The sequence below is a fragment of the Diabrotica virgifera genome, chromosome 1, assembly GCF_917563875.1.
Source record: "Diabrotica virgifera virgifera chromosome 1, PGI_DIABVI_V3a".
NCBI lineage: Eukaryota > Metazoa > Arthropoda > Insecta > Coleoptera > Chrysomelidae > Diabrotica > Diabrotica virgifera.
In genome coordinates, this window is record NC_065443.1 from 143833482 (window position 1) to 143860904 (window position 27423).

General features: G+C 33.3%; 1 protein-coding gene across 1 annotated transcript; it reads left to right on the forward strand.

Moving 5' to 3' along the window:
• Positions 1-8905: 8905 nt before the first annotated feature.
• Positions 8906-24582, forward strand: LOC114329208 (facilitated trehalose transporter Tret1-like). The gene is made up of 2 exons (XM_028278241.2): positions 8906-9105; positions 23153-24582. The coding sequence occupies exons 1-2, from the start codon at positions 9027-9029 to the stop codon at positions 24490-24492; spliced, it is 1419 nt and encodes a 472-aa protein (XP_028134042.1). The 5' UTR covers positions 8906-9026; the 3' UTR covers positions 24493-24582.
• The last annotated feature ends 2841 nt before the right edge of the window (positions 24583-27423 follow it).

Sequence of the window (27423 nt, forward strand, 5' to 3'; positions counted from 1 at the left end):
GGACCGTGGTAATATTTTCCAAATCTATCTTTGTCTTACAACGCACTCAGTCGAATAGAATATTTGTCAGAATATTGTCAGTCAGACATTGACAATCAGTGACAATTTTAAATATTTGACATGGCATCGGGAATATTTTAAGTTGTTGATTAAATAATATTGATATATAGTGTATTTGATAAATAATTGATTGATTATTTGATTGAAATATTGATTTAAGACCTGAACTTAATAAAAAGTTATTTATTGTGTATTATTTGTGGAAGATCCAAGCAGAGAATACAACAGGATAATATATTCTGTGATCAAAGTATTTTGTTGTTAAAGATGTTCAAAATTGTAAGTGTTCCATAGTAACAATATATTATTAAAAAAACACTTTAACACTTTTTCTCTTTTCTCGATTAAGTATTAGTTTTTGTTGTACATATAAATTATTACAATCACTGAATACATAGTTGGTGAAAAAATTATCACATTTATTAACTGAATTAATAATTTGCAATTATACAAATAACAGTTATTCAAGAACATTCAAAAGCCATCTCTTTAAGTTAATGATGACATTTTCAAGTAGAATGACATTCTAGTAATATTTACGTATCCATACCAGTGTGAATTTTACTACACGTAATTTGCCGTGTAAAGACAGAAAAAGTAGGGATAGCCGTAAAATATTTGCGAATTATGTACCCATGGCCTTAAGAAATTTTAAAAACTTTACAAAGCTAATTTCATTTTCCTGTTTATTTCTTTATTTAGAATTAACTTTTGTAAGAGTTTTAAATACGTATTTTACTAAAACAAATCTTCGAAGACAAGCAACGCATTTCCATATCTTATTAAATTCTTACAGGTAATCCTCTTCCCAGCCCTTTTGCTACAGCTTTGAGGTAAGATTGTTTACCTTTAGATGAAGGGTGCGTGGAATGAAATATAAGTAATGATTTAGTGACTGGCAGCAATCCAAATATTTGCACCATCACTGAAAAAACAATAATTCTAATTAAACAGGGTGTTCAAATCTCGGTATTAATCTGCTCAGACATTGATTAATTTTTTTTATTATATCTGCATCATAATCTCAGAATGTATGTTTAGAATTTTTCAGTCATCGAGCGTATAAAAAATTTCTAAAATAGTCAAATGACAGAGGGTCACTGCCGAAGTGAATTTTGTAGTTTTTGTTCTGGAGCGATCTATTGAAATCAATATGCATTAAAAAATAGTGACATACAACCGAAAATTCTTCTTTTTTATTGTAGACATGCTTGTTTTTTCAATGTGCCTCTAGGAAGTGGTTGTTCCGATTTCGTGATCTTCCCCCTGATCGTATTTCTATTGGGGAACCGTCTCTCGCCGTCCTAGCTACTCTATTGGTTGCCATATCGATTTTGCGAAGGGCTTTCATCTCTGCTGTTTCTAGTCTAGCATTCTTTTTGTCCTGTCAGTGTCGTCGTATTTTTTCCGCGTATGTCATTATTGACCTGGTTAGTATTTTGTAAATTCTGGCTTTCATTTCTTTCCTGATATTTTTATTTCTCCATGTTGTTTCATGCAGGCAATCTGTGGCTCTGTTTGCTCTATTCACTTGATATTCCACTTCTGTTTTGAGCTTTTAGTAGCTAGATAGTGTGCTGCCTAGATATTTAAACTCCATCACTTGTTCTATTATCTTACTTTCCAGCACTAATTTCCATCTTATTGGATTTGCTGTTATAACCATGCATTTTGACTTTTTTGGGGGAATTAATATGTTAAGTTTTCTGGCGGGTATATTAAATTGGTGCAGCATACCAACAGATTGGTTCACTTTCAGAGATTGGTATTGCATCGTCTGAATAGCAGATTATTTAAAGTTGTTTATCTTCAATTTGTTATCCCTTTTTAGTTCTTACGTTTTTATTATGTATTTCCTTCATGATTAAGTGGAACAATAGAGGACTAGGGAATCGCCTTTCTTATTAATTGCTAGCTTCAATTTGGTCCGTTAGTTAATCTTTTACCGGAATTGTTATAAAGAAAAACAAACAAGATTTAGGAAAAAAAAAACCAAAAGCGTCAATAATTATGACCGTTTTGAAACTGGTGGTCGTTAAAGGCCATCAAAGCCGTGAAGTCAGGTGTAGCGGCCATTATGTGCCGACATTGTATATAGGGTTCAGTTCATCGAGGTACTAAGATGACAATAAGTGTGAGTATAGGCACGGAAGGGGGGGACTACTCTCGCAACTTAAAAAGATGGTGTCGTCACTTCCCTCTGAATGACACTCTGTCTATGATAATATATATCTATGGTTCCGTTGTTGGTGCTTCACAGGCTAGACTGTTAGGTTAGGTTCAATATGAGTGGGCGCTTAACCAGTCTTCCACTCGTCAAAAGTCTCGTCTGTTATGACTTTAGGTGACACTTCTTCGACGTCGCAGGGGTCTAGATGGTAACTCTCAAATGTATTGAACCGTATCGTATCCAACCATGGGCAGTTGCACAACCTGTTCCGCTGTTTCATCATCAGAAGATAGAAACTGCAATACACATTTTCCGTTAGTCCGATTTTGTTCATGTGTCCCTTCATGTGACAGTGTCGTGTTAGGGTAAGAACAGAAGTAGTGGGTCGCGGTGGAGGTGGAGGTGAAGGTGGCGGTCGATGTCGACATCCATGTAAAACAAACACATTTTAGTGAATGGAAGAGAACAGAGCAGGTAAGTCGCGGTGGAGGTTTAGCGCGATGCCATTCAGGAGGTTTACATCGATGCTTTTTAAAATAAAAATAGTTTGTTTTACATGGATGTCTACTGCGGCCTACGCCTACAAGAATGCTTCCCTGTGATTCGTCCGTTCGAAGCCAAGTTGTCATTACCTGCGCTATCTGAGTTGATACTTTTAATATATGTAATCCCTTTTTTGTATTCAGTTTATTTTTGAATTTCTAAAGTAATTAAATTCAGTAAATTTTTAAAATATGAAGGAGGATCTGATTACTTACAGCTGACATTTCATCACTATCATCACTTGACTAACACAACATCGCAAAAGCACAGTCTTTTTGTCATTTAAATTTCATTAAACTACTTCACTTGATAGTGGTTCTAGCTCTACTGACAGCGCAGGTGACCTCCTTGCTATGTGCTGTCGACATCGACCGCGACATAACTAGTAGTATCCACCGCGACCTACACCTCCACCTTGACCTACTTGTTCTGTTCTTACCCTTATGAGACGTGCGATGATTCTCAGGTCATTCCTATTCACATCTAGTAAATCTTTGTGTCTCATCTTCGAAGGTTCATGTATGAAAGCCTCCAAACAAAAGATCCATTTGTTCACACCAGAAGTTATGTTTCATCCGTTCCACCCATTTTTCTTTTGGCTGTACTTCTTGCTGTCAATGCAGGATCTTGACCGATGAATATTTCTTTTGCCTTTCCCTTAACAAGTGGGCCCGCTTTTTCATTCCCTTTAAAACCAGTATACCCAGGCAACCAGAGTAAACTTACATTGTTACTTTCCCGATCCGAATCAGATTTTGAAGACAGTTCCAAACTAACTTAGAGAAAATCCGATCCAATTCCTGCGCATGTTATGCCGTCTGACTATTATACTATACAGGGTGTCATTGGTCATAATTAGAAAAGAGTGGTCATAAATTATACCATACATTCTGGGGTCAAAAATAGTTCGATGGAATTTAACTTACCTTAGTATAAATGTGCCCATAAAAAAAGTTACAGCCCTTTGAAGTTACAAAATGAAAACCAATTTTTTTCAATATATCGAAAACAATTAGACATTTTTTATTGAAAATGGACATGGGGCATTCTTATGGCAGGAACATCTTAAAACAAAATTATAGTGAAATTTGTCTACCCCATAAAAATTTATAGGGATTTTGTTCCCTTAAACCCCCCCAAACTTTTTTGTACGTTCCAATTAATTCATTATTGTGCTGTGGTACCATTAGTTAAACACAACGTTTCTAAAACTTTTATGCCTCTTAGATTAACACAGTGTTTTTAAAACTTTTTTGCCTCTTAGTCTTTTTTTTAAGTCACCTTTTATCGAGATGTGGCTTCTTAAGGTAACAAAAGCCCCAAAAATTTTTATGGGGTGCAAAAATTTCACTTTAATTTTTTTTAAGATGTTGCTACTATAAGAATGGCACATATCTATTTTCAGTAAAAAAGAGTTTTCGATATATGGAAAAAAAATCGATTTTCAGTTTGCAACTTTAAAGGGCTGTAACTATTTATTGTGTGAAATTTCGAATACTGTCATGGCTAGAACATGTGCAGAGACAAGACGATGCAAAAACAACAAAGGAAATATTACAATGGAAGCCGATAGGAAGGCGAAAAAAAGAAAGGCACATAACGAGATGGACGAGATGGGTTGGATGACGTGGAAGACGACCTGAAAACCATGAACATAAGACAATGGAGAAGTAGGGTAAAAGAGAGATCTGAATGGAAGGACATAGCCAAACAGGCAAAGACCCATCCAGGATTATGATGCCGAAAGAAGAAGATTGTGTTTGCATAAAAAAATAATTCTACATGAATAATGTGCTGATTTTTTTTTACATTTGGAGCTTTGTGGGTGTTTTAAGCGTTTGAAGTTTTGTGGAATGTGGGGGCCCCAGGCAGCTGCCCAGCCTGCCCGCCACCCTTAAATCCGGAGCTGAGTGAAAAGCTTAAGCAATGAATAATAGCACATTGTTTTATTCTTAATATTTTTTAGGCTGATGTTTTCTTACCAAAAGACCAATTTAACTTTGTATATTTGTACAAGAATAAAAAACCGCTAAGCGGCGTAAAAATTAGTGGCGCATACAATATTCCAGCTACAAAAGATCTGATATGAATATTACGTGGCGCAAAAATGTATTTTCATTTTGATGCAAAACAAAATTCTAGTTTTATTTTAAAAGATTTTTCCAGAATATTTGCCAATTTGAGGTAAAACGCGCCACAAAAGAGTAACTTTGATACAGTTTGAATTTTGAAACTCTTTTGTGGCGCGTTTTACCTCAAATTTAGCAAATATTATGAAAAAATCTTTTAAAATAAAACTAGAATTTTGTTTTGCATCAAAATGAAAATACATTTTCGCGCCACGTAATATTTAGATCAGATCTTTTGTAGCTGGAATATTGTATGCGTCACTCATTTTTAAGGCGCTTAGCGGTTTTTTATTCTTGTATCAGGAGTTTTTCGAAGTTATTTATAAATTAAATGTATGAAGTTGAATGCAATATTTTTCGATTACACATTAAGCTTTATAAAAATGGTCGCCTTTGTCGCATTATCTCCCAAATGATCTAGTGTCCATCGAATGTACACTAGATTTTTTTTCAATTCGAGTTAGATTGAAAAAAAAAATATTGGGATGGCCGGTAAATAAACTCGGATTGCCCGTTGCCAGATCAAATTTATCGTCGTAATCACTGAAACTACATAAACCATTTCGGGAATAATCGTTAAATGGATTATATTTTTGTGGCTTAATAACTTCTAAACGGCTTAACCAATTTTGATCACTAAACATGAGTTTGAAACGTATCGACAAGTTATATCTGATGCACATAAGGTCAAGTACGGTAACTGAACCTATTACAGGAATTATTGAGCTTGTAAAATCGTTTTTCCCATAGAAAATAGATTTGATCATACCTATGAAGCCTATAACTTAAAAATTCGAATTTGTTTGGATATAAGGTATACACCGTTAGATTCGTCTAGAATCCTTCTACAAACGCTTAGTTATTGGCGCAATTCGTAGGTTGAAATTTTGAGTAATTGTCGAAAAACAAAATTTTCAAAGTTTATTATTTCAGTTTTTCGGCTATACTGAGCCGTATGTATGTCTGATCTTGACGGCTTACAAACCATTTGAAAGTTTAACTCAACGCTATTGATTTGGTATATTTGCGGTTCTCTTGTCTCTTCTTTAACCAAAGATATATACCCCCAAAAATATGTCGTTTTGTACCTACCAAGTCCTATAGCTGGCTTATGGGTGATCAAAAGTCACAAACTACACCGGTTCTGAATCGGCCCTCACCCCCTCTTCAAACACAGAAAAAAAATTCAATTCGGTGTAACTTTTCCACACACATACATACATATCCACAAACATTTTCCCCTCTTTAAATAAAAATTGAGTCATAATTCTGAGCTCGGTAACTTTTGATTGATATAACCGATTTTCAAAATTAGACATGCGTTGGAAAGGTAATGATCAGGTACTAACAGAAACCGTAGAGGCCGGACTTAAATTTTCAAAAATTTTTGGGAGTTTTGGGGACGAAAACGAAAAACAGGCCCTAAATAGGAAGGGCCGTAAAATCCACAGCCTTGGATCAAAATGGATGGTTAATATATGGATGGGTGAGTCTTTTCCTGAACTTTAAGATGAGGGTTGGCCCAATTTTCAATTCAGTCAGATTTAAAAAATCGAAAATTTCCTTTATGTCTAGTGTCGCGTGTAGGGGGTCGTGCGCCACTGGCGAGAACTGCCGTTCTCTGGTAACAGTGGAACCTCGATAAGTCAGATTAATTAGGACCGCGGCCGATCCGGGTTATCGAAAATCCGGGTTAGGCGGAGAATATGGTAAAAATTGATAAAATACGGTATCCTTACAAGTAAACTCCATTATAATTGCAAAAACATGAAATAAATATGCACAGTAATACATGTAAATTACGTACAGTTGTATATAGTATTGTTTATTTCTTGGTAAAAAACTTAGTCAACGTGAAAAAATGTTTGTTTTGTCTAATGACAATCTGTCCGGGTTTGCCGGACTTCCGGGTTATCGGAGGCCGACTTATCGGAGTTACACTGTATAACTAAAAACCTGAAATTATAAAACTCAGTGGATATTTTCGGCTAAGGGTCTGAGGTGAGGTTCACCTAAATACCATTGGGAATATCATACAAGTCGAATAGACCTACACTTACACATATGTCCAAAAGTTTGGAATATTGGAATATTTCATCTTTTTATTGATTTTTATATACAAACTTTTCTAAATAGTTAAACATCATTTTGTTCCAATTCTTAACAATACTAAATAAATCTCAAAACCAGATAAACGATATGCAAAAAAAATATTTATTCTCTTGAAGTGGACAACTTAGAAAGTACAACTTACATTTAAAAATAAATTAGTAGAGAAAAAAATTATTTTTGATAAAACTAATAATTAGTATTTCCTCCATTGGCCTGTATGCATGCCTGTAGGCGATTTGGCATGATGCCGATTAACTGGTCGAGCTGGGCTTGCGGAATTTTCTCCCATTCTTCACGAGCAGCATCTTTTAGTTCGCGAAGTGTAATAGGAAGATTGTTTCGCTTTCTGATGTGTGTATTGAGAATGCCCCAAGCATGTTCAATAACGTTCATATCGGGGGAATTCGAGGGCCACTGTAATGTGGATATTCCTTCTTCTTCCAGAAAATTTTGTACTGCTGCTGTTCGATGAGGAGGTGCGTTGTCATGCATAAACACAAATTCATCACCTACTGCCCCTCGGAATAGACGTACGACAGGATTTAAAACTTCCTCGATGTACACAGCACCAGTGACACTTTTTTCCAGAACCAGCAGTGGCGTCCGTGTACCACTCATAATACCACCCCAAACCATAATACTGTCACCTTCAAACGAGACACGCAATTGGGATGTTTCTAGTCGGGCTTGTCGTCCTGGGGCCCACCAAACCAGTGTTTGTCGCGAATCAGATACCAAGCCAATTTTTTACTCATCAGAGAACATCACGTTATTCCAGTTAGGACCATGTTGCACCATTTCTGTAGCCCATTGCAACCTTACTATTTTGTGTTGGTAGGGTAGTTTAGGGACATGTAAGGGCCTTCTACGATACAAATTCACCGCATTTAGTCGGTGTGTTATTGTTTGCCGTGAAATATTCAGTCCTTGCAGCCTACAAATTTCTCTCGATATACCACTTGTGGATTCAAGACGATTTATTCGAGCTATCAATGTTATTTGCCAATCTTGTGCTGTTGTTGTACATCGACTTCTACCACTTCTGGGACGATCCTTGACGTCATTGGTCTCTTGGATTTTTTTTTAAATTTTAGATACAACACTCTGTGTAACATCAACAATATTCGCGATATCACTTTGGCTAAAGCCCTGTTGTAACAAGGCAATTACTCTAGATCTGTCAAAGTGAGATATCACGTTTCTAGGCATTTTTAAACAGCTAAATTCAGATTTAAACACAGACTGAAATAATGTGTAAATACGCTAATCAGTTGAATTTGACCAAAATTGGCAAAATGATACAAATACGATTCAAAGTTTTTATAATTGTCATGTAAAAACGCTCTAAAATGAATATCAACAACAGTTTTGAAACCACCATAGGCGTAGATATATTATTTGTACGTATTCTAAACTTTTGGACATGTGTGTATTATAATTATTTTTAACTATTTTTAGATAAATAGTGCTGGCATTTCTCATCTGAGAATGAGAAATGGAAGCATTTTTATAAAAATTATATTTCCTCAAAAAAAATTACAATTTAAAATAAAAGATAAAATTTAAAAATTATAATTTGTTTATTAGGATTGTTTAGATTTTTTTTGTTAAAATTGTTCATTAGAATTATTTCTCAGAATTATTTATAATTTATAATTTTCAGGATTAGTAATAGATTGGGCTTATTTATTTAAAAAACATTATTTATTAAAAAACATAATGTGCGGATATAATTCAACGATCCTACTATAAATTATTAGTTTGCACAAGTGGTATATTTTATCGATATTTGATAAAGAAATATTAATTGATATCTAAATGCGGTCAGTAATATAAAAACACATTTAGAGTTTATTATCGAATCTATTGATCCTTAACCTACTGTCAACTATAACTAATTCATTTTAGGACATTAAATACATTAGCAGTGGCAATACACGTACCGACAATTTACAAGGTGTATATATAATAATGACTGCAAATGACCAATCACCCAATGACTACATAACGTCATGCCCAATATGGAATCTACTTCCGTATCAAAAGAAATTCAGAAATCTTCATGGATGTTTTACGTTTCAGCATTCACAGGTAACTGACTTTATAGCACATATACTTTATTTATATTATCATCAAAGTCTTCTTCTTCTTCTTCTTCCTTCTTGTATGTAGGCTTTAAAGCCTGTTTCTTCTTCGATATTAGCCTCCTAAATTGTTTAAATTATCGCACTATCTTTTTCTTGGTCGGCCAATACTTCTTCATCCGTTTGGTGACTTATCTCGTGCTATTCGTACTATCGTATCCTCTGCCATTCTAGTAATGTATTCGTTCAACTCCTGTTTCCGTTTTTTCACCCAGACATTTATGTCTTGTACATTGCATACTCTTCTTGTTGTCTGGGCTGATTATCGGAGAATAGGCTATTTTTGGGAAAAGTTATTTACCATAAATTTTATTGCTGGAATCGAATCTTATGATTTTATATATTAATAATATAGGTATACAAAGTCCGCAGATAGTGTGCTACTTTTTTTATAAACAAAATGGCGCACGAAAATCGTGTTTTTTTCAATTTTTGCTCTATAACTCCAAAGATTTTAACTTTACACCAAAAACACTCAAATAAAAATTCACCGCAGTTAAATTCTGCACAGAGACGTGTTTTTTTTTATTTACTTCGACGAAAACTTTCCCCGGAAAAAGCGGGTTTTTCCAACAAAATCTTTAATTTTCAACTAAACTTTTAGATAAGTAATTGTTAATCAATAATTAAATAACTTGGTAATGTAAAAGCCCTTTTCGTATAGATTGCAATTCCAGAAGCCAATGGAAATTGAATGGACCATTTAGCAACAATTGAATTGTTAATTAAAAATTTACGGTCGCTATAATAACGACAATAATTATGATATATAAATATAACTATGATTTTTTTATAAAAAAACACTATACGTATCTAATGTACTTTACAGAATTGAAATTGCACTATTTAAGCGGCCTCAGGAGTATTTTAAAGTTATAAATAATTTTTTGGCTTATAAACAAATAGAATATCTCGGAAAATATTAAACTACATTAAATTGTAAAAACGGCATTCGAAAAACAGCGGCAGGACACTTCTTTTAAAAGAAAAAACGTTTAATTTTGACGAGTGGTTCCTAAGATATAACCGGTCAAAGTTGACCGGAATTTACGGCAAATATATAAACAATAGCATCATAATTTTCAAACCATTACCTTTTTATTTTTGTCCTCTTTCTCCACACCAATTTTCATATCTTTAAAATACTCATAACATATATTTTTATAATAAAAACTATCGATAATACGTGTGAAAATTGCCAAAAATAGCAAAATTCCAATCAAAAATTAAGTTGGAAAAAATGTAACCCTCAAAGTTCAAAATTGGTATAGGTTAAAAAAATGCATTTTCTCGGCTTCCCATGGAGAAATTTCCTTCATTCTTTTTTTGTTCCCAAGTAACTCGAGTAGAGCCATCGAACTAACGTATTATTAAATGTCAAACTTGCTTTTGTTTTGTTATAATAAATAAATTTATTTATTATAACACAAAATTTTAATTTGTTCAAATAAAAATTGTTTAAATAATTATACAGCTTTCAAATGAGAATATTTATGTTTTTAACTTTAAAAGGTACACTTGTAGTAAGTTTATCTAAAAAAAGCCTACAACTGGAAAAAAATATGTAGTTTTCTGTTCTTATAAATAAATTAATCTATTATAACAAAGCAAAAGCAAGTTTGACATTTAATAATGCGTTAGTTCGATAGCTCTACTTGAGTTATTAGGAAACAAAAAAAAAGAATGAAGGAAATTGCTCCATGGGAAGCCGAGAAAATGCATTTTTTTAACGTATACCGATTTTGAACTTTGAGGGTTACATTTTCTCCAACTTAATTTTTGATTGGAATTTTGCTATTTTTGGCAATTTTCACACGTATTATCGATAGTTTTTATTATAAAAATATATGTTATGAGTATTTTAAAGATATGAAAATTGGTGTAGAGAAAGAGGACAAAAATAAAAAGGTGATGGTTTGAAAATTATGATCATATTGTTTGTATATTTGCCGTAAATTCCGGTCAACTTTGACCGGTTGTATCTCAGGAACCACTCGTCATAATTAAACGTTTTTTCTTTTAGAAGAAGTGTCCTGCCGCTGTTTTTCGAATACCGTTTTCACAATTTAATTTAGTTTAATATTTCCCGAGATATTCTATTTGTTTATAAGCCAAAAAATTGTTTATAATTTTAAAATATTCCTGAGGTCGCTTAAATAGTCCAATTTCAATTCTGTAAAGTACATTAGATAGGTACAGTGTCTTTTTATTAAAAAATCATAGTTATTCTTATGCATCATAATTATTGTCGTTATTATAGCGACCGTAATTTTTTAATTAACAATTCAATTGTTGCTAAACGTTTCGTTCAATTTCCATCGGCTTCTGGAATTATAATCTATACGAAAAGGGCTTTTACATTACCAAGTTATTTAATTATTGATTAACAATTACTTATCTAAAATTTTAGTTGAAAATTAAAGATTTTGTTGGAAAACCCGCTTTTTCCGGGGAAAGTTTTCGTCGAAGTAAATCGGGAAAAACAAGTCTCTATGCAGAATTTAATTGCGGTGAATTTTTATTTAGGTGTTTTTGGTGTAAAGTTAAAATCTTTGGAGTTATAGAGAAAAATTGAAAAAAAAACACGATTTTCGGGCGCCATTTTGTTTAAAAAAAAAGTAGCACACTATCTGCGGACTTTGCATACCTATATTATTAATACATATAATAATAAGATTCGTGCTGGTAAATAACTTTTCCTTGTATTTTGCTAATTAGCCCAGAGTATTATGTTTTCGCTTCTCTCCCTATCCAACAGTATTTTCCCTGATATTCGCCGAAGTATTTTCATTTCTGTTGTTTCTAGTAATCGTCTCGTTTTAGATGTGTCAGGTCTTGTCTCCGCCGTGTATATCACTATAGGGCTAATTGCTGCTTTATGGATTCTTGCTTTTGTGTCTTGTCTTAGGTGTTTGTTCTTCCAGATTGTGTCATTAAGAGATCCCGCCGCTTTACTTGCTTTTAAGCTTTGTTGACGAACTTCTTCTTCGACATCTCCGTAACTAGTTATATCTATTCCCACATATCTAAACCTTGATTCCTGCTTTATTATTTTCCCATCAATTTGGATTTTACATCGTAGTGGGTATTTAGATGTTGTCACACATATGTTTTTTTCTGCTGTTATTATCATATTGTATTTCTTGGCTGTTGTATTGAAGATGTGTGTTAATCTTTGGAGATCGTCTTCTGTCTCGGCGATTAATACGGCGTCCTCAGCATAACATAATATTTGGATTTCTTTGTTCCCCATTCTGTAACCATGACCTTTACATACTGCTTCTATGATTTCGTCCATTATTATATTAAAGAGCAGTGGGCTTAACGAGTCACCTTGTTTGACTCCGCTTTGTACTGGTATAAACTGTGTTAGTTTTACATTTATCTTTGCCTGTATTCGATTATGGTAGCAGATGTTTTCGATGGTTTGTATAATGTTGATTGGTATGTTTCTTCTATATAGTAGGTGTAAGACGTCTTCGACTTGGATGCGATCGAAAGCCTTTATCAGGTCTATAAAACATAGATATGCTGGTTTATTGTGCTCGATGGCCTTTTCTGTTTTATGATTTGTCTTAATAAAAATACTAAATACGGCGTCTAGGCAGGATCTTCCAGATCTGAATCCATATTGTTCATCTGATATAAAGTTGTTAGTTTACTGATTTTGTTGGTTAGGACTTTTATGGTTAGCTTAAGTGCGGTGTTCAGTAGATTTATACTTCTATAATAGTTGGAGTCTTCTTTGTCTCCTTTCTTGAACATTGGTATTATTATGCTGTTTCTCCATGCGTCTGGTATCTTGCAGTGCAATATTAGTTTTTGTACAAGTTTTGTCATCTCTAGGGTTATACTTTCTCCTCCGTGTTTTAGAAGCTCGTTGGTTATTCCGTCTGGTCCTGGTGACTTTCTATTTTTGAGTGAATTTATGGCTATCTCTACTTCCTGAAAACTTATTTCTATTTCGTGTCTTAATTCAGGTACGTTATTGTGTCGATTATTATTTTCCTTTCCTTTAAACAATTCCGTCAAGCACCTTTCCCATTCGTTTGCTGGTATGTTATTGTATTCCTTCAATTCTGCCATTTCGTTCCGTTGTTTTTTAATGAATCTCCATATTTGTTTTTGTGTACCGTAGAAGTTGCTTTCCCTCCATTTTGTAAACTGTTCCCAGTGTTTATTTTTTGTTCCTTTTACCAACTTCTTTGTTTCATTTCGTATTCTTCTATAGGTGTCTCTGGATTTTGGAGTATTTCATGTTTTATACTTCGTGTAGGCCTCTCGTTTCTGTTTACATTTCTCTTTCATTTCTTTTCTGAACCATGGTGTATTGTTGTTGTTTATTTTGTTCAGTATGACTTTGCGCTTTCCTAGAGCTTCTGGTGCTGCCTCTTCAATGTTGTTTTTAATTTTCTCCCAGATCGCGTTTATATCTTCAATGTCGTCTATTTGGTTCAGCTGTATCTTCTGTGCTGGTCTTCTTTGGTACATTTCTCTTGTAGAGTCGTTCCACAGTGATTCTACATTGAATTTTTCTCAGTGATTTTCTGCAGAAAATGTTTTGGTGTTATTTTCCTTCTTATTTTTGATAGTACTTGTTTGTGTTCAGTCCCTGCGTCTGCAGAAACCTGGGTTGGAAAAATGGCTACTGCTTCAAATTTTACCGGACAACGAACTGGGGGAATTCTCCGCTGAGTCTTGAACCAAACATCTAGGCTTGAACCAATCAGGGCAGCCTATTTCTCAGTTACATCACAAATTGTAACATGCTTCGGGGCAAATAGACACCATCAAAACCTCTTTTAGCAGAGCTAGTTTGTTAATCACCTCCACAGCAACAATTAAAACATATACACATCAGATCAACTTAAAATCCATCTTAAATGAAACTCTTCCTGTGCAAAATACAGCATTTAAACTTTTTTCGCATGGTTCTAAACTGGATGCCGTGTCGAGAGTACCACTTGTTGTCGAGGAAACGAGGAACGGGGGACCTTACGCTATTTGTGGGTTGATTTCTCTTTGCTACCGGCATTTTTTTTTTAGCCAGTCAGGTATCAGAATCAAAACCATGCCCATATTTAGACAAATCAGGTCAGTTCAAAATTGCTACGTATGGGTTCTCAGTGAATTTTTTATGCAGTGATGAGCGCGCTAATAACCGGCAAAATAGTTCAAAAGATGGAAAACATAATACATTACAGTACAATTACAGTACAATTAACATTACATTACATATAGTTTCCCACCTTTCATCACTCAGTTTGCACGTCTGTGGCAAGAGTATTTTATAAAATTATACTGTCACAGTGACAGTTGTCATACTCCTCTGATACGTCATAAGGTGAAAAACTATGTAATTTAATGTTAATTTATACGTTTATAACAATCATTTCTTTATCCACTAGTTTCATATCTTCTTGTTTCGCAATGTATTATGTTTTCCATCTTTTGAGCTATTTTTCCGGTTATTAGCGCGCTCATCACTGTATATTTTTCTTTTTTGAGGTAAATAAATATTGGCAGTAACAACCCTGTAAGTTTTTTTTTAATAGGGCTACAAGGGGTATATAAAATAGTTAAGTTGGATGAAATAGTGGTTATCTGGCATGTTGGAACCGAAATTTGTAATGATCTAGGTAGGTCGCAGATTACGAATTTAACCCTGGCGGTTAACGTGTTAGAAACCAGCGATTTGTTGTAAATAGCATATACCCTTATTTGTCCTGGTTATCAGTGCTCTAACAGACTTGATCGATAGTGAGTTTAACATTAATTTATCGGTATTAAATCTCTAACGAATTAAACAGGTGTTTAATTTTAGATATAACATATATACTGATGACCAAAAAATACACCTGTTATGACCAAAACTATACTTAATTAAAATATTTTGTTTAGTGGTTTGCGCCTTGTGTATAAGTCACAAAGTTTTTCTATGTTTTATGTTCTATAATTCAAAGTTTATACAAAGGTGCATTATTCAAAAAAGGGAGAGTTCGTTACTAAGGTTTTGCAAAATATAAAAAAAGAAGAAAAAAAAACGGGAAGTAAGGCTTGTGTCCGATTCCACATAAATTATTACTTTAATACCAAAAGTTTGTATTAGTGTAATAAAGTGTATTTGTGAAAAGTGCCTTAGTTATTCCTAGCTTCCAACTAGATTCAACACCAGCGAACATTCTTTCTTTTGAAATTCTTTAAAAAAACCCAACAACACCTAATAGAATAGAAGGATTTTTTTAAAATATTTATTTATAGATTACACATTATTGGCAAGGAACCGCAAAGTGGGCGACACCTGGTGGCCAATTTCAAAAGCATCAACTCAAAGAAAACATTAAAATTTTCATTTATTTGTGTACATATTTGCGGTCAGTTCATGTTGTAATTAACAATGATTTCGACTTAAAAAAACTATTGCAATGTTCCTCAGTATTCATTCCTATTATACTCTACGTAATGACGTAAACTAACGAATTTAACGTTTGTATTAAACGTAGTGTTTTTTAATGTTTAAGCGACTACAAAATTAAATAAATAAAGAAAAATGTAGTAATACATATATTCTGTGTACGTGTACAGAATGTACATTGATATGCAAAATATATCCACCACCTTATAATTTCCAAAACACAAGTAGTGTAGGAAACAGAGGTTGAACCTTGCAAAATGAACACAAGTCCGGTTTTATTTTTTTTCTGGCATATCAAGGGGTGCTTATTATAAGACTAACTTTTTCTGAAAAAATTTCGCCCCGGAACCCCCCTTTTCACCCCTTTAAAGGGGGTAATTTATGGTTTTTGCAGAACGTAGCCCTTCCTGTACCTTTTACAAAAAATTTCTTTTATAGAAATATGAAGAGGACTATATTTTCTACGATTTATTTCCGACAGCATCTCTCTATCATCCGACGTTTAGCAAGGGTGGCGCCCCAAAGTTGACAAGTTTTTAAAAAAGATGTTTTTAAAAAATATATATTTTTCCCTAACTGTAACGGAAATTAAAAAGAAATGCTGCGGAGAGTATTCACAAATAGATGATTGATTTTTTGGTATAGGTTTCACTTAAGGGTAATTGCCCTTTTTTTAATTACAGGGTGTTACATTTTAAAAAACCCCTTTTTATACCATCTGAACCGTTTATGCTAGAGTAAACAGACTTTCAGCGATTACCCATGTACTGGTGTTATTTACAAATTTGTATAATGCACCCCCATTTTTCCCCGGAACCACCCAAACAAAAAGAAGAATTAATAAATAAAGTGATTTTCGTGGAATCCTTCACACACAATGCCCTTCATTAATATGCTTCATATATCATTTTGTGCAAGTTATTATTACCCATGCATGGACACTAAAAGCGATTTCCTAGTGCAACGCCTGTAGCCAAAAACAATAAATAAAATGGGGGGTTGAAAATTTTTTTTTGTTTTTTGCTTTTTGATCCATATGGGCATATGCTTCATCAATAGTGCTTTTCAAAAATATATATGGTTATTGCAACATCCCTGCGCAAACCACCCCTATCCTTGAAAATATACTGCAGAAACTACCCCTATACCTTATCCAGCATGTTTTTACGATTTTCTCATTACCTATTCATTTTTTTTAAACAAAACTCATACAAGATTAAAGACCACTATTTACTTTAAACATTAGGTCCTATTCATTTTTTTCGTTTAAGCAACCGTTACGGCACAGTGGCGCCGTAAACCTCATATATGCTTTGACGGGCTCCAGTTTTTGTTTATTTTTTCGTCATCTGTTTGTTTTATTGATAAAGTACTTATGTAAAATAAAACAACACAGTGTAACCTACAAATCATGACCTATGCACATTTTACATTCTTTGCTCCCCAAAGCTACAGTGGTGGCCCAAAATAAATTTTTTCATATTTTCGCCACCTACACGCATTTTATTGCGTTAATGCTACCTTAATAGTACAATATTCACCCCTAAGTGGTCGCTAAGCAGTGGCGGATCCAGGGAGGGGTGATGGGGGCGATCACCCCCACCGCTCTCAAACCAAGTGATATTATATTTGAAGATTATAAAAATATTCATTTATTTTTATAGAAATACTTATATTATATTAATATTATTTTTATAAGAATGACTTTTTATGCTTTAGCGACAGTGGCGGATCCAGCATCGTTAAGAGGGGGGTGGCAATTGGTTCAATTTCTATAAAAATAAATGAATATTTTTATAATCTTTGAATATAATATCACTTGGTTTGAGAGGCGGGGGGAGGTGATCACCCCCATCACCCCTCCCTGGATCCGCCACTGCGTAGCGACCACCTAAGGGTAAATATTGTGCTGTTAAGGTAGCATTAATGCAATAAAATGCATGTAGGTGGCGAAAATATGCAAAAATTTATTTTGGGCCACCACTGTGGCTTTGGGGAGCAAAGAATGTAAAATGTGCATAAGTCATAATTTGTAGGTTACACTGTGTTGTTTTATTTTGCATAAGTACTTTATCAATAAAACGAACAGACGACGAAAAAAAAACAAAAACTGGAGCCCGCCAAAGCATATATGAGGTTTACGGCGCCACTGTGCCGTAACGGTTGCTTATACGAAAAAATGAATATGACATAATTTTTAGAGTAAATAGTGGTCTTTAACCCTGTATAAGTTTTGTTTAAAAAGAACACATAGGTAATGAGCAAATCGTAAAAACATGCTCGCCAAGGGATAGGGGTAGTTTCTGCAGTATATTTTCAAGGATAGGGGTAGTTTTCGCAGAGATGTTGCAATAACCATATATATTTTTGAAAAGCACTATTGATGAAGCATGTGCCCATATGGATCAAAAAGCAAAAAACAAAAAAAAAATTTCAACCCCCCATTTTATTTATTTTTTTTGCTACAGGGGTTGCACTAGGAAATTGCTTTTGGTGTCCATGCATGGGTAATAATAACGTCCACAAAATGATATATGAAGCATATTAATAAAGGGCATTGTGTGTGAAGGATTCCAAGAAAATCAATTTATTTATTAATTCTTTTTTTTTGGGGTGGTTCCAGGGAAAAAATGGGGGTGCATTATACAAATTTGTAAATAGCACCAGTACATGGGTAATCGCTGAAAGTCTTTTTACTCTAGCATAAACGGTTCAGATGGTATAAAAAGAGGTTTTTTAAAATGTAACACCCTGTAATTAAAAAAAGGGCAATTAGCCTTAAGTAAAACCTATACCAAAAAATCAGTCAATTATTGGTGAATAATTTCCGCAAGATTTCTTCTTAATTTCCGTTACAGTTAGGGAAAAATATATTTTTTTAAAAAACATATTTTCTAAAAACTTGTCAATTTTAGGGCGCCACCCCTGCTAAACGGTGGATGATAGAGAGATGGTGTTGGAAATAAATCGTAGAAAATATAGTCCTCTTCATATTTCTATAAAAGAAATTTTTTGTAAAAGTTACAGGAAGGGCTACGTTCCGCAAAAACCACAAATTACCCCCTTTAAAGGGGTGAAAAGGGAGGTTCCGGGGCGAAATTTTTTCAGAAAAAGTTAGTCTTATAATAAGCACCCCTTGATATACCAGAAAAAAAATAAAACCGGACTTGTGTCCATTTTGCAAGGTTCAACCTTTGTTTCCTACACTAAAGTATTATAAAATAAATTCACCTACTTACTTTGCAGTTTTTATTTAATTAAAAATTGTTAACTGTTAGTGTAAAATAAATTGTAGTGTACCTATTAACTAAATAAAAAAATAAAATCAGAAATTGTAAGATAGATTAATAATTTTTAAAACGCTGTGTTATTATCGGGAACCAGATTTTTTTGGTGAACTGTGTATATCGAGCAGGATAAAAAGGTAATGGTTACTTTAATTTAATCAAATTTTTCTTCATAAAGAAATTGAGCAAACATATCGATAGCTCAATAAATACGAAAGCATTGTAAGAGTTCCTTAGGTTAAATTATGATTATCGCAGATGCAAATATTTACATAAATTATTGATAGTTTCTAGTTAATGAAAAAATGGTAAAAACAAATCAGCAGATAGCATCAAATTTTAATAAATGTATACAGATGAAACATAATTTTGAGTCATCTTTAACCCATAAGATGTCTTAGTGGCAGCGGCGGCTCGTGGGTCAATCTTCAGGGGGGTCATTTTGGTTTGAAAACTTCAAACTGTTGATTTTTTAAAGTATTTAAAAGATCTTTTAGCATTTATATTTTAGATAAAAAATACAGACTTAGATAAAACTCAATACTATTTACCCTAGTTTTCCGAAAATTAAATTTGTCTTTTTTTAGAGTAAATCTTTTAAAAAATATAGGAAAAATGGTATGAACAGGTTATTGACTGATATATAGATAGGAATATTTATAGTATAATAAATTGTAAATTTATTAAAACGAAACTTACTTTAAATATTTTTATATTTTAAGTCAATTCTTCTATCCTTTAGTTCTGCAAAATAGTCTATGACCTTCTCATTGAAATTTGGAATGCTCTTGACAAGCGTTTTCTCGATGCTCAGCATAGACAAGGCACTAAGTCTAGGTTGTCCCATCGTATTACGCAGGAATGTTTTTACTCTTTTTAAAGTAGAAAAACATCTCTCACTTTCCACGGTTGTCATAGGGAGTGTGCACAAAATATTTAATAACTTCACTGCTTCAGAAAATGTTTCAGACAAATTCATGTTAATAAAAAGCTGAAGTATGGCTACTGCACCAGCACTATTGCGAAAATCCTCACGACAATATAAGACTTCAAGTTCCGATTTTAGTTTGGAAATATTCACTGTGGGATAATTAGCCGTCACCATTTTTAAAATATTTTGCGGAAAGTTGGTAGTGTATGCTTCAAATTTCTCTATGTAGAATAACTGTGAAATCATGAGATGATCATTGAAACTAAACCTGTGATTTATTTCAGATATAATAATATCACAAATTTCAAGTGCAGTTCGTCGCTTTGGATCCTCTGCAGTAGTTTTTCTTTTTTTTGCTGTTGATGTGCTTGGTACTTCTGATTCCAAAATAGTATTTCTAATTATTTGGATATTGTTGTTAAAAGACAGGATACAATTTTTGACAGATATAACATCAATGTCTCGCATTTGCAATTGTTTAAACAATATATCAACATGGGGCATTATTTTATGGAAAAAATTTAACCAAAATAAAAAATGCTCATCTTCCAAATGTCTTTTTAAACCAGTTGCTTGATTTATATTGTTACCATCTTGCTCCTCATCAATAATTTCCTCTAAGCAAGATTTTAAATCATCTTTATAAGTGTATACAATTTCAACACATTTTGTATTGAAAGCCCATCGAGTAGGCGCAGCTTTAGGTAGCCTTACTTTAACCACTCTATCCAGAACCATCGTACGTTTTGGAGATCGGCCGAAAAAGGACGAAAATCCGTGTAAATTTGCAAAAAATATTTTTATCGGTTTGTGTTGACTCGCCGCTTTTTGGAGGATAAGATTAAATTGATGGGCATAGCAGTGAATGAAGTGTGCATTTGGGTATATTTCTTTAATTTTTGTTTGTACTCCTCCCAGTTTACCGCTCATGACTGATGCACCATCGTAACTTTGGGCAATCAATTTTTCAGGTGCTTCATTAATTTTTAATAATTGAAGTTCTTCCAATATTACATTAGTTAAATGTTGTGCTGTAGTACCTAGGGGGTTAACAAATTTCCAAAATCTTTCATGTACAATACCAGTTAATACATATCGCAATATGATAATCATCTGCGTTTTATTGGAGCTGTCTGTGGTCTCATCTACTTGAATGGCCACAAAATTTGTCTGGCCAATCTCCTTCATGATATGAGTATGCACAATGGCTAACATTGATTCTAAAATATCGTTCTGAATTGTTTTCGATGTTCCTTTAAATACTGTACTTTTTTCAATGTGTTCTTTAAACATTAAATCCAGTTCAGAAACAAAATCGATAAGGCCCAGAAAAATTCCACGATTATTGGAGCTGTCACTTTCGTCATGACCGCGCAATGCAATTTCGAAAACTCCACAAAATTTTACACAGTCGATTAGTTTGTTTAAAATATACCTATTTTTAGATACCAATTCATTAAAGTCATGCACAGATTTACGATATACACTATCAAGTTGCTGTCTTATGTTAACACGTCCTAAACTTGCGTAACTCATTGATGAATTTATATGAGTAGTTGAAGAGGCATGTTTTGTAATTTTCACTTTTAAATGCTTAATGTCAGTTACTCCATTTTTCGCCCATACAGCGTCATTCGAAAACAGTAAACACGGATAGCAAAAAAATGCATTTCTCACACTGCAGCCACAAATCCAATCACACAAATTGTACATTGATTCTTTAAAATATCTTTGAATGTCCTTACCCCTATCCTTTGTTGTTTGTTTTAAATTCATGTTTGGTTTTGGTCGACCACTTTCTTTTTTCTCAAGCCGCCGTTCATAATTTAGTGTTCCAGCAGATTTTAAGGCAATTATTTCGTCAACAACACTCATCTTGTTTTTGTTACAATCACAAAAAAATCCAACAAAACAAAATAAATTACGCAAATACGCCGCGATCGATATAGACCTGCCGTGAAGTGCGGTCAGCAGACGGTAACTAACTAAACGTGAGGCCGTCGACTCTACTAGAGGTATACGACGGAAAGGTCACTCCCACTCTCGCCCACGAAATTGCTATCTGCCGTCTCTTTTCTATTTTACATGCATTTGTCCATAAGCCATAAGAACTGTATATAGACAATTTAAAATACGGCCCAGCCACGGGCTTGTGTATAGCGCGAGGCGCGACGTTATTATATCTATTATATTTGTTTTGCCAATGCAGACTGCTGAGAGAGAATTTTATATTTCAGAGTGAAGTTTTAGATAAAAGATATTTTTAATAAAATTGGTATTTTTATGAGATTATTTTAGGGGGGTCATTGACCAATTGACCCTAAGGAGGAGCCGCGCTTGCTTAGTGGTAAAACTTAGTGGTTACTTTGGCAAAAAATGCGTGTAAATGATTTATATTCAACGTTTAACGGCTTCGAAATCAAATGACAAATTGATTGTTTTCCTATAGTTATCGTCCATCTTTGATATTTTGAGCGCCCTCTGTCGGAAATTAATTTTGCGAATAATATTCTTATTATTTGATACATTATACTTAAATTTGCAACGTCATGTTCGTCAAAAAATTAATGATGAACAATTTCTCCTTTATTTTATATACACTAAGTTAGGTACTCTATGAGGTTTTGATCGACTTAAGTGGTATATGTATATCATATTGCTGAATACTAGCCAGATTGTTCTTATGGTATGCCACAATACTTCTAAGTTTGCTGGAGGATGTGCCAATCGATTTAGGTTTCGAACTACCATATCCCACACATGTTCGATGGGTGACAAATCAGCTAATTTTGATGGCCACTTCAAAGACTCTATACGAGATTCTTGGGTCAACTCGATGGTTTCGTGGGCAATATGAGGTCTTGCGTTATCCTTGTATTTGTAGGTAGGGATGTAAAGCCGGTTGCGGTACTTCACCAATATATCGTCGAGATGTCAGAGAAACATATAGCATCCCATACCATAATTCTGGGTTGTCTTGCTGTATCACGGTCAACGCCAAGTCTATATTTCGTCTCTCACCTCGAAAATATAACTCATGCGTCCATCAGAGCCACCCAAACAAAATGACTAAAAATTACAAATAAACTAAAGTTAAATACACATAAACAAACTTTATAATCTTTTTGTTTTTGCGAAAAAAAAAGGCAAAAAACTCATTTAAAAAAGAAAATATAGCGAGATAAAAACTGTATGGCATATTATATATTTTTAGATAAGACCTTCAAAGAAATACTTTTGATCCAAATAAACAATCGGATACAAAGTTTTGCAATATTTTTTGGTCATCAGTATATTTTATTTTATCTATTTAAAAATTATTTTTTTTTAATTCTTATGTATGTTATTCATTATTTTTTAGCGGATTTGCTGCTTTTAAGCGTGGGAAGCTTAAATGTTTTTCCATCGGTGGTTTTTCCCATACTAAAAAACAACAACACAGACATAAACCCATTTGGAGAACCAATGAAACCCATTGAAGAGTCTACAATAATGGCGTTGTCAGGTATAGCTGCACTGATAAGTTTTCTATTAATGGCAAAAATATCAGAAAAAATTGGTAGAAAATGGAGTATGGTAGGCCTCGGTATATCATTTGTTGGGTCTTTTACAGTCGTAGCCTTTGGAAGGCACGTATATATTTACATGTTAGCTTATTTCTTAAACGGCTTCATTTCAGCTGGTATTATAATAAATGTCTCAATATACAACAGCGAAATTTCTAACGAAGACAACAGAGCTTGGATTGGTTGCATAGTAGGTTTGTCGATGCCAGCAGGAATCCTTTATGGCTATATTTTCGGTGCAATTATCCATGATAATATCACACTGATTATTTTAATATGCGCGTTGCCCTGTGTTTTACATGTATTGTTATCCTATTTTATTATAGAATCTCCAACCTATTTAACCTCGAAAAGACGAAAAGTAGAAGCATTAGACGCTTTAAGCAGATTAAGAAGATATCAATACTACAGTGATATTGAAAAGGAATATCAGTCAATAGAGGATTTCAGCTTTACCGGTAATGACAAGCAAAAAGCGACAATATTTAGCTTATTTAAACGGCGTGTTTCAAGGAAAGCTTTACTAATTGGAATGTTGCTATTTGCTGCACAACAATTATCTGGAAGTCCAATTATTACTGCATATTTAGTCACAATTTTTAACGATGCCGGTACGCTGTTATCTGGAAACACCGTCAGTATTATATACGGATCACTACAACTCGGTGTGTGTATACTAGCTACATTTATGGTAAACTGGTTTGGAAGAAAACCGCTAATCTTGATTTCCACACTAGGATGTGCCATTTCAATGATGTGCTTAGGTGTTTATTTTTATATAAAAGACAACAACATCGCACCTATTGAAGATATACGTTTGCTACCCATTGCGTGTCTCGTTTTGTTCGTCATATCATATGGTATTGCTTTGGCACCAATTCCCATGGTTTTAATAGGAGAATTATTTCGTAATGAACAGAGAGCCATGGGAGTGGCTATTATTACTATTGTTTTTTGTTTAGTGTCTACTGGTAATTCTTTTACTTATCCGCAATTGAAGGTCCTTGCTGGAGAATATCTAATGCTGGTTCTATATGGATTAATATCATTTGTAGCATTATTTTTATTATTTAAATATCTACCAGAAACGAAGGGGAAAACTTTTGTAGAAATTCAAGAAATTCTTAGTAAATAAATTTTACTTGTGATGCAATTTCCTAACATTTTATACAAAATAATTTTTTATTGAGAATATATAAGGTATATTATATTAAAATACTTATAATATTTTAAAATCTTTTTGTTTCATTCGAAAACGACTTCCTAATATAACTTCTCCTGAAAGTTTCCTATTCAAGTAGTAATCGTTCAATGGCGCCATCTACTACGATGACTGCCCATTGTACTGCTGAAGTTTGTAAATATTTACATCCTCTAGAACAGCGTTCTATTGCTTGTGTATATTACAAATTATTATAATTACTATTACGTCAAAAAGAAGACTATATACCTGGAAGTTACCAGCAGATCAAGAAGGGAAGATTGTAAGAAACCAAATAGATTATGCATTGATTAGACAAAGATTAGACAAAGATCACAACCAGTAGTGACCAAAATTAGGCTCAAAACGAAAATAATAAAGCGAAGAACAACATAATATGTTGTAATTGACATATTATGTCAAAAACGATACAAGTAAACTAAGGAACCCATAGGGCAGTTGAAAATGAGGGTATTTAGCTCCGAATTTCATCCTACTACATCGATTTACTTGATATTTTCACAGTAAGTAGGAAATAGCTCAAAAAACAAAGTCTACCCTATACCGATGTGCGCTTTTACCATGGGGGCGGTTTCCGCCCCTTTTCGAGGGTGGAACATTTTTTGGTTAAAATAACCACGGAAGTGGCTAGAGAACCTAATTCTGAGCGAAAACTGTTCTATAACTTTTTTTTGAAAACTTAATATTTTTTGGGTTATTCGTGGTTGAAAATTGACTATTATCATTGAAACACCTTTTCGGACGGTTTTTTGCATCTAACTAAAAAAACTATATAAAATATTTTTATAGCTTATAAAATGACAAAGAGATTAGTTGTTTCATAAATCTTCTAGTTATAATAACAAAAGAGATATGGTATGTGAAAAGATTTTGTTTTGTTAGTGCATGCTCGAATCGGTGTATTCAACTTGAAATAACAGAGAAACGGTCGATTTTAGGTGTATAATGCTGCCAATCCCTTTTGTAGTGCTTGAACATACCTTTAAAATGAGCAATATATAATGTCGATTACGTTCAATCTAAACGAGATATGCTGCAAAAAAATTGATGACTAATGTATTTTAAGAAGAAATGAGAAGTAGATTCTACCCCTCGTCCACCAGAATTTAAATACATCGTTTTCTTTCTACAATACCTTTTACTATAGTGTTATTTCTGTATTAAAAAAGTTGGATGGATTTAAAATGAATGGATTTTGAAAAAAATAAGATCAAATTGTAGAGTGTATTTTTAAATTTTCTTAAAAATCTTCCTTTTTCCCAATGTAACTCGAAAATGATAAGAGACATGAAAAAAGATACCATACGGAAATGTAGGGATTTTTAGGAAAAATTTTATTTTCGTTTTTCATTACTGTATCTCTTATCATTTTCGAGTTACATGGAGAAAAAGGAAGATTTTTAAGAACATTTAAAAATGCACTCTATAATTTGATCTTATTTTTTTCAAAAACCATTAATTTTAAACCCGTTAAACTTTTTGAACATCGAAATAATAATATAATAAAAGGTATTAAAAAATAAAAACGATGCATTTAAATTCTGGTGGATCAGGGGTTAAATATACTTCTCATTTTTTCTTAAAATACATTAGTCATCAATTTTTTTTGCAGCATATTTCTCTTAGTTTGAATGTAGTCGACATTTAATATTGCTCATTTTAAAGGTCTTGTCAAGCACTATAAAAGGTGTTGGTAGCATCATACACGTAAAATCGACAGTTTCTTTTATATTTCACGTGAGAAAACACCGATTTGAGCATGCACAAAAAACAAAATCTTTTCACTTACCATATCTCTCTTTTTGTGTTATAACTAGAAGATTTATGAAGGAACGGATCTCTTTATTTTATTATGAGCTACAAAAATGTTTTATATATTTTTTTCAGTTAGATGCATACTTTTTAAGTTATTCGCAAAAAACCGTTCGAAAAGGTGTTATGTTTCAATGAAAATGGCCAATTTTCAAACCACGAATAACTCAGAAAGAAAAAATTAAAAAAAGAACAGTTTTTGCTTATAATTAGTTTTTCTAGCCACTTCCATGGTTATTTTAACAAAAAAATTATTTTCCACCCCCGAGAAGGTAATATCCTGTTTTAACTCTCGTTGACTGGCGTACCACTCATAAAACAACGGCTGACAGATGAAATCAATAACCGATTAATGATTGGTAAAGAACAAATTCTGCAAAATACTGAAACGGAGAAAAATGGTTATTAATAGAGACGGAAATAAATAAAAGTCAAAAAGAAACTCTGACATCAAAGAGATACAAAAAAAAAACAATGGATGACGGAGGAAATCTTAGATTTAATGGAAGAAAGACGTCAACATAAAAACAAAGATAATCAGATGTACAAAACTGTGAATAAACAAATAAAATCCAAAATTAAGCAGGCAAAAGAACAATGGTTCAAAGAACAATGCGCAGAAATAGAGGAACACCAGAAAAAAATAATAGTTTTAACATATCTGTTTGTTCTACCGACATTTCCAGCTATAACACTAATTTTACAAATATTATTAGTAATAACAATGTTTTGCATTTACCATCAATAACAAGCGTAGATTATGATAATGCAGTCAAAAAGCTGAAACCAAAGAAAGCTGCCGGTATAGATGGCATCCCCCCGTATATTTTAAAGGCATGCCAAGAGTGGTTAAAGTTACCATTATTACATATTTTTAATCTAATAATAACTTATTCAAAATTTCCAGAAAAATGGAAACTATCTTCAATTACTCCAATATTTAAGGCGGGTAACAAAAGAGATATTGAAAATTATAGAGGAGTCGCTATTATGTGTGCTCCATCAAAAATTTTCGAACAAATATTGCATGCT

Coding starts and splice junctions, on each gene's coding strand:
- LOC114329208 (XM_028278241.2), top strand. CDS start 9,027: ATGCCCAATATGGAATCTACTTCCGTATCAAAAGAAATTCAGAAATCT. Junction 9,106..23,152: donor TTACGTTTCAGCATTCACAG/GTAACTGACTTT, acceptor ATTATTTTTTAG/CGGATTTGCTGCTTTTAAGC.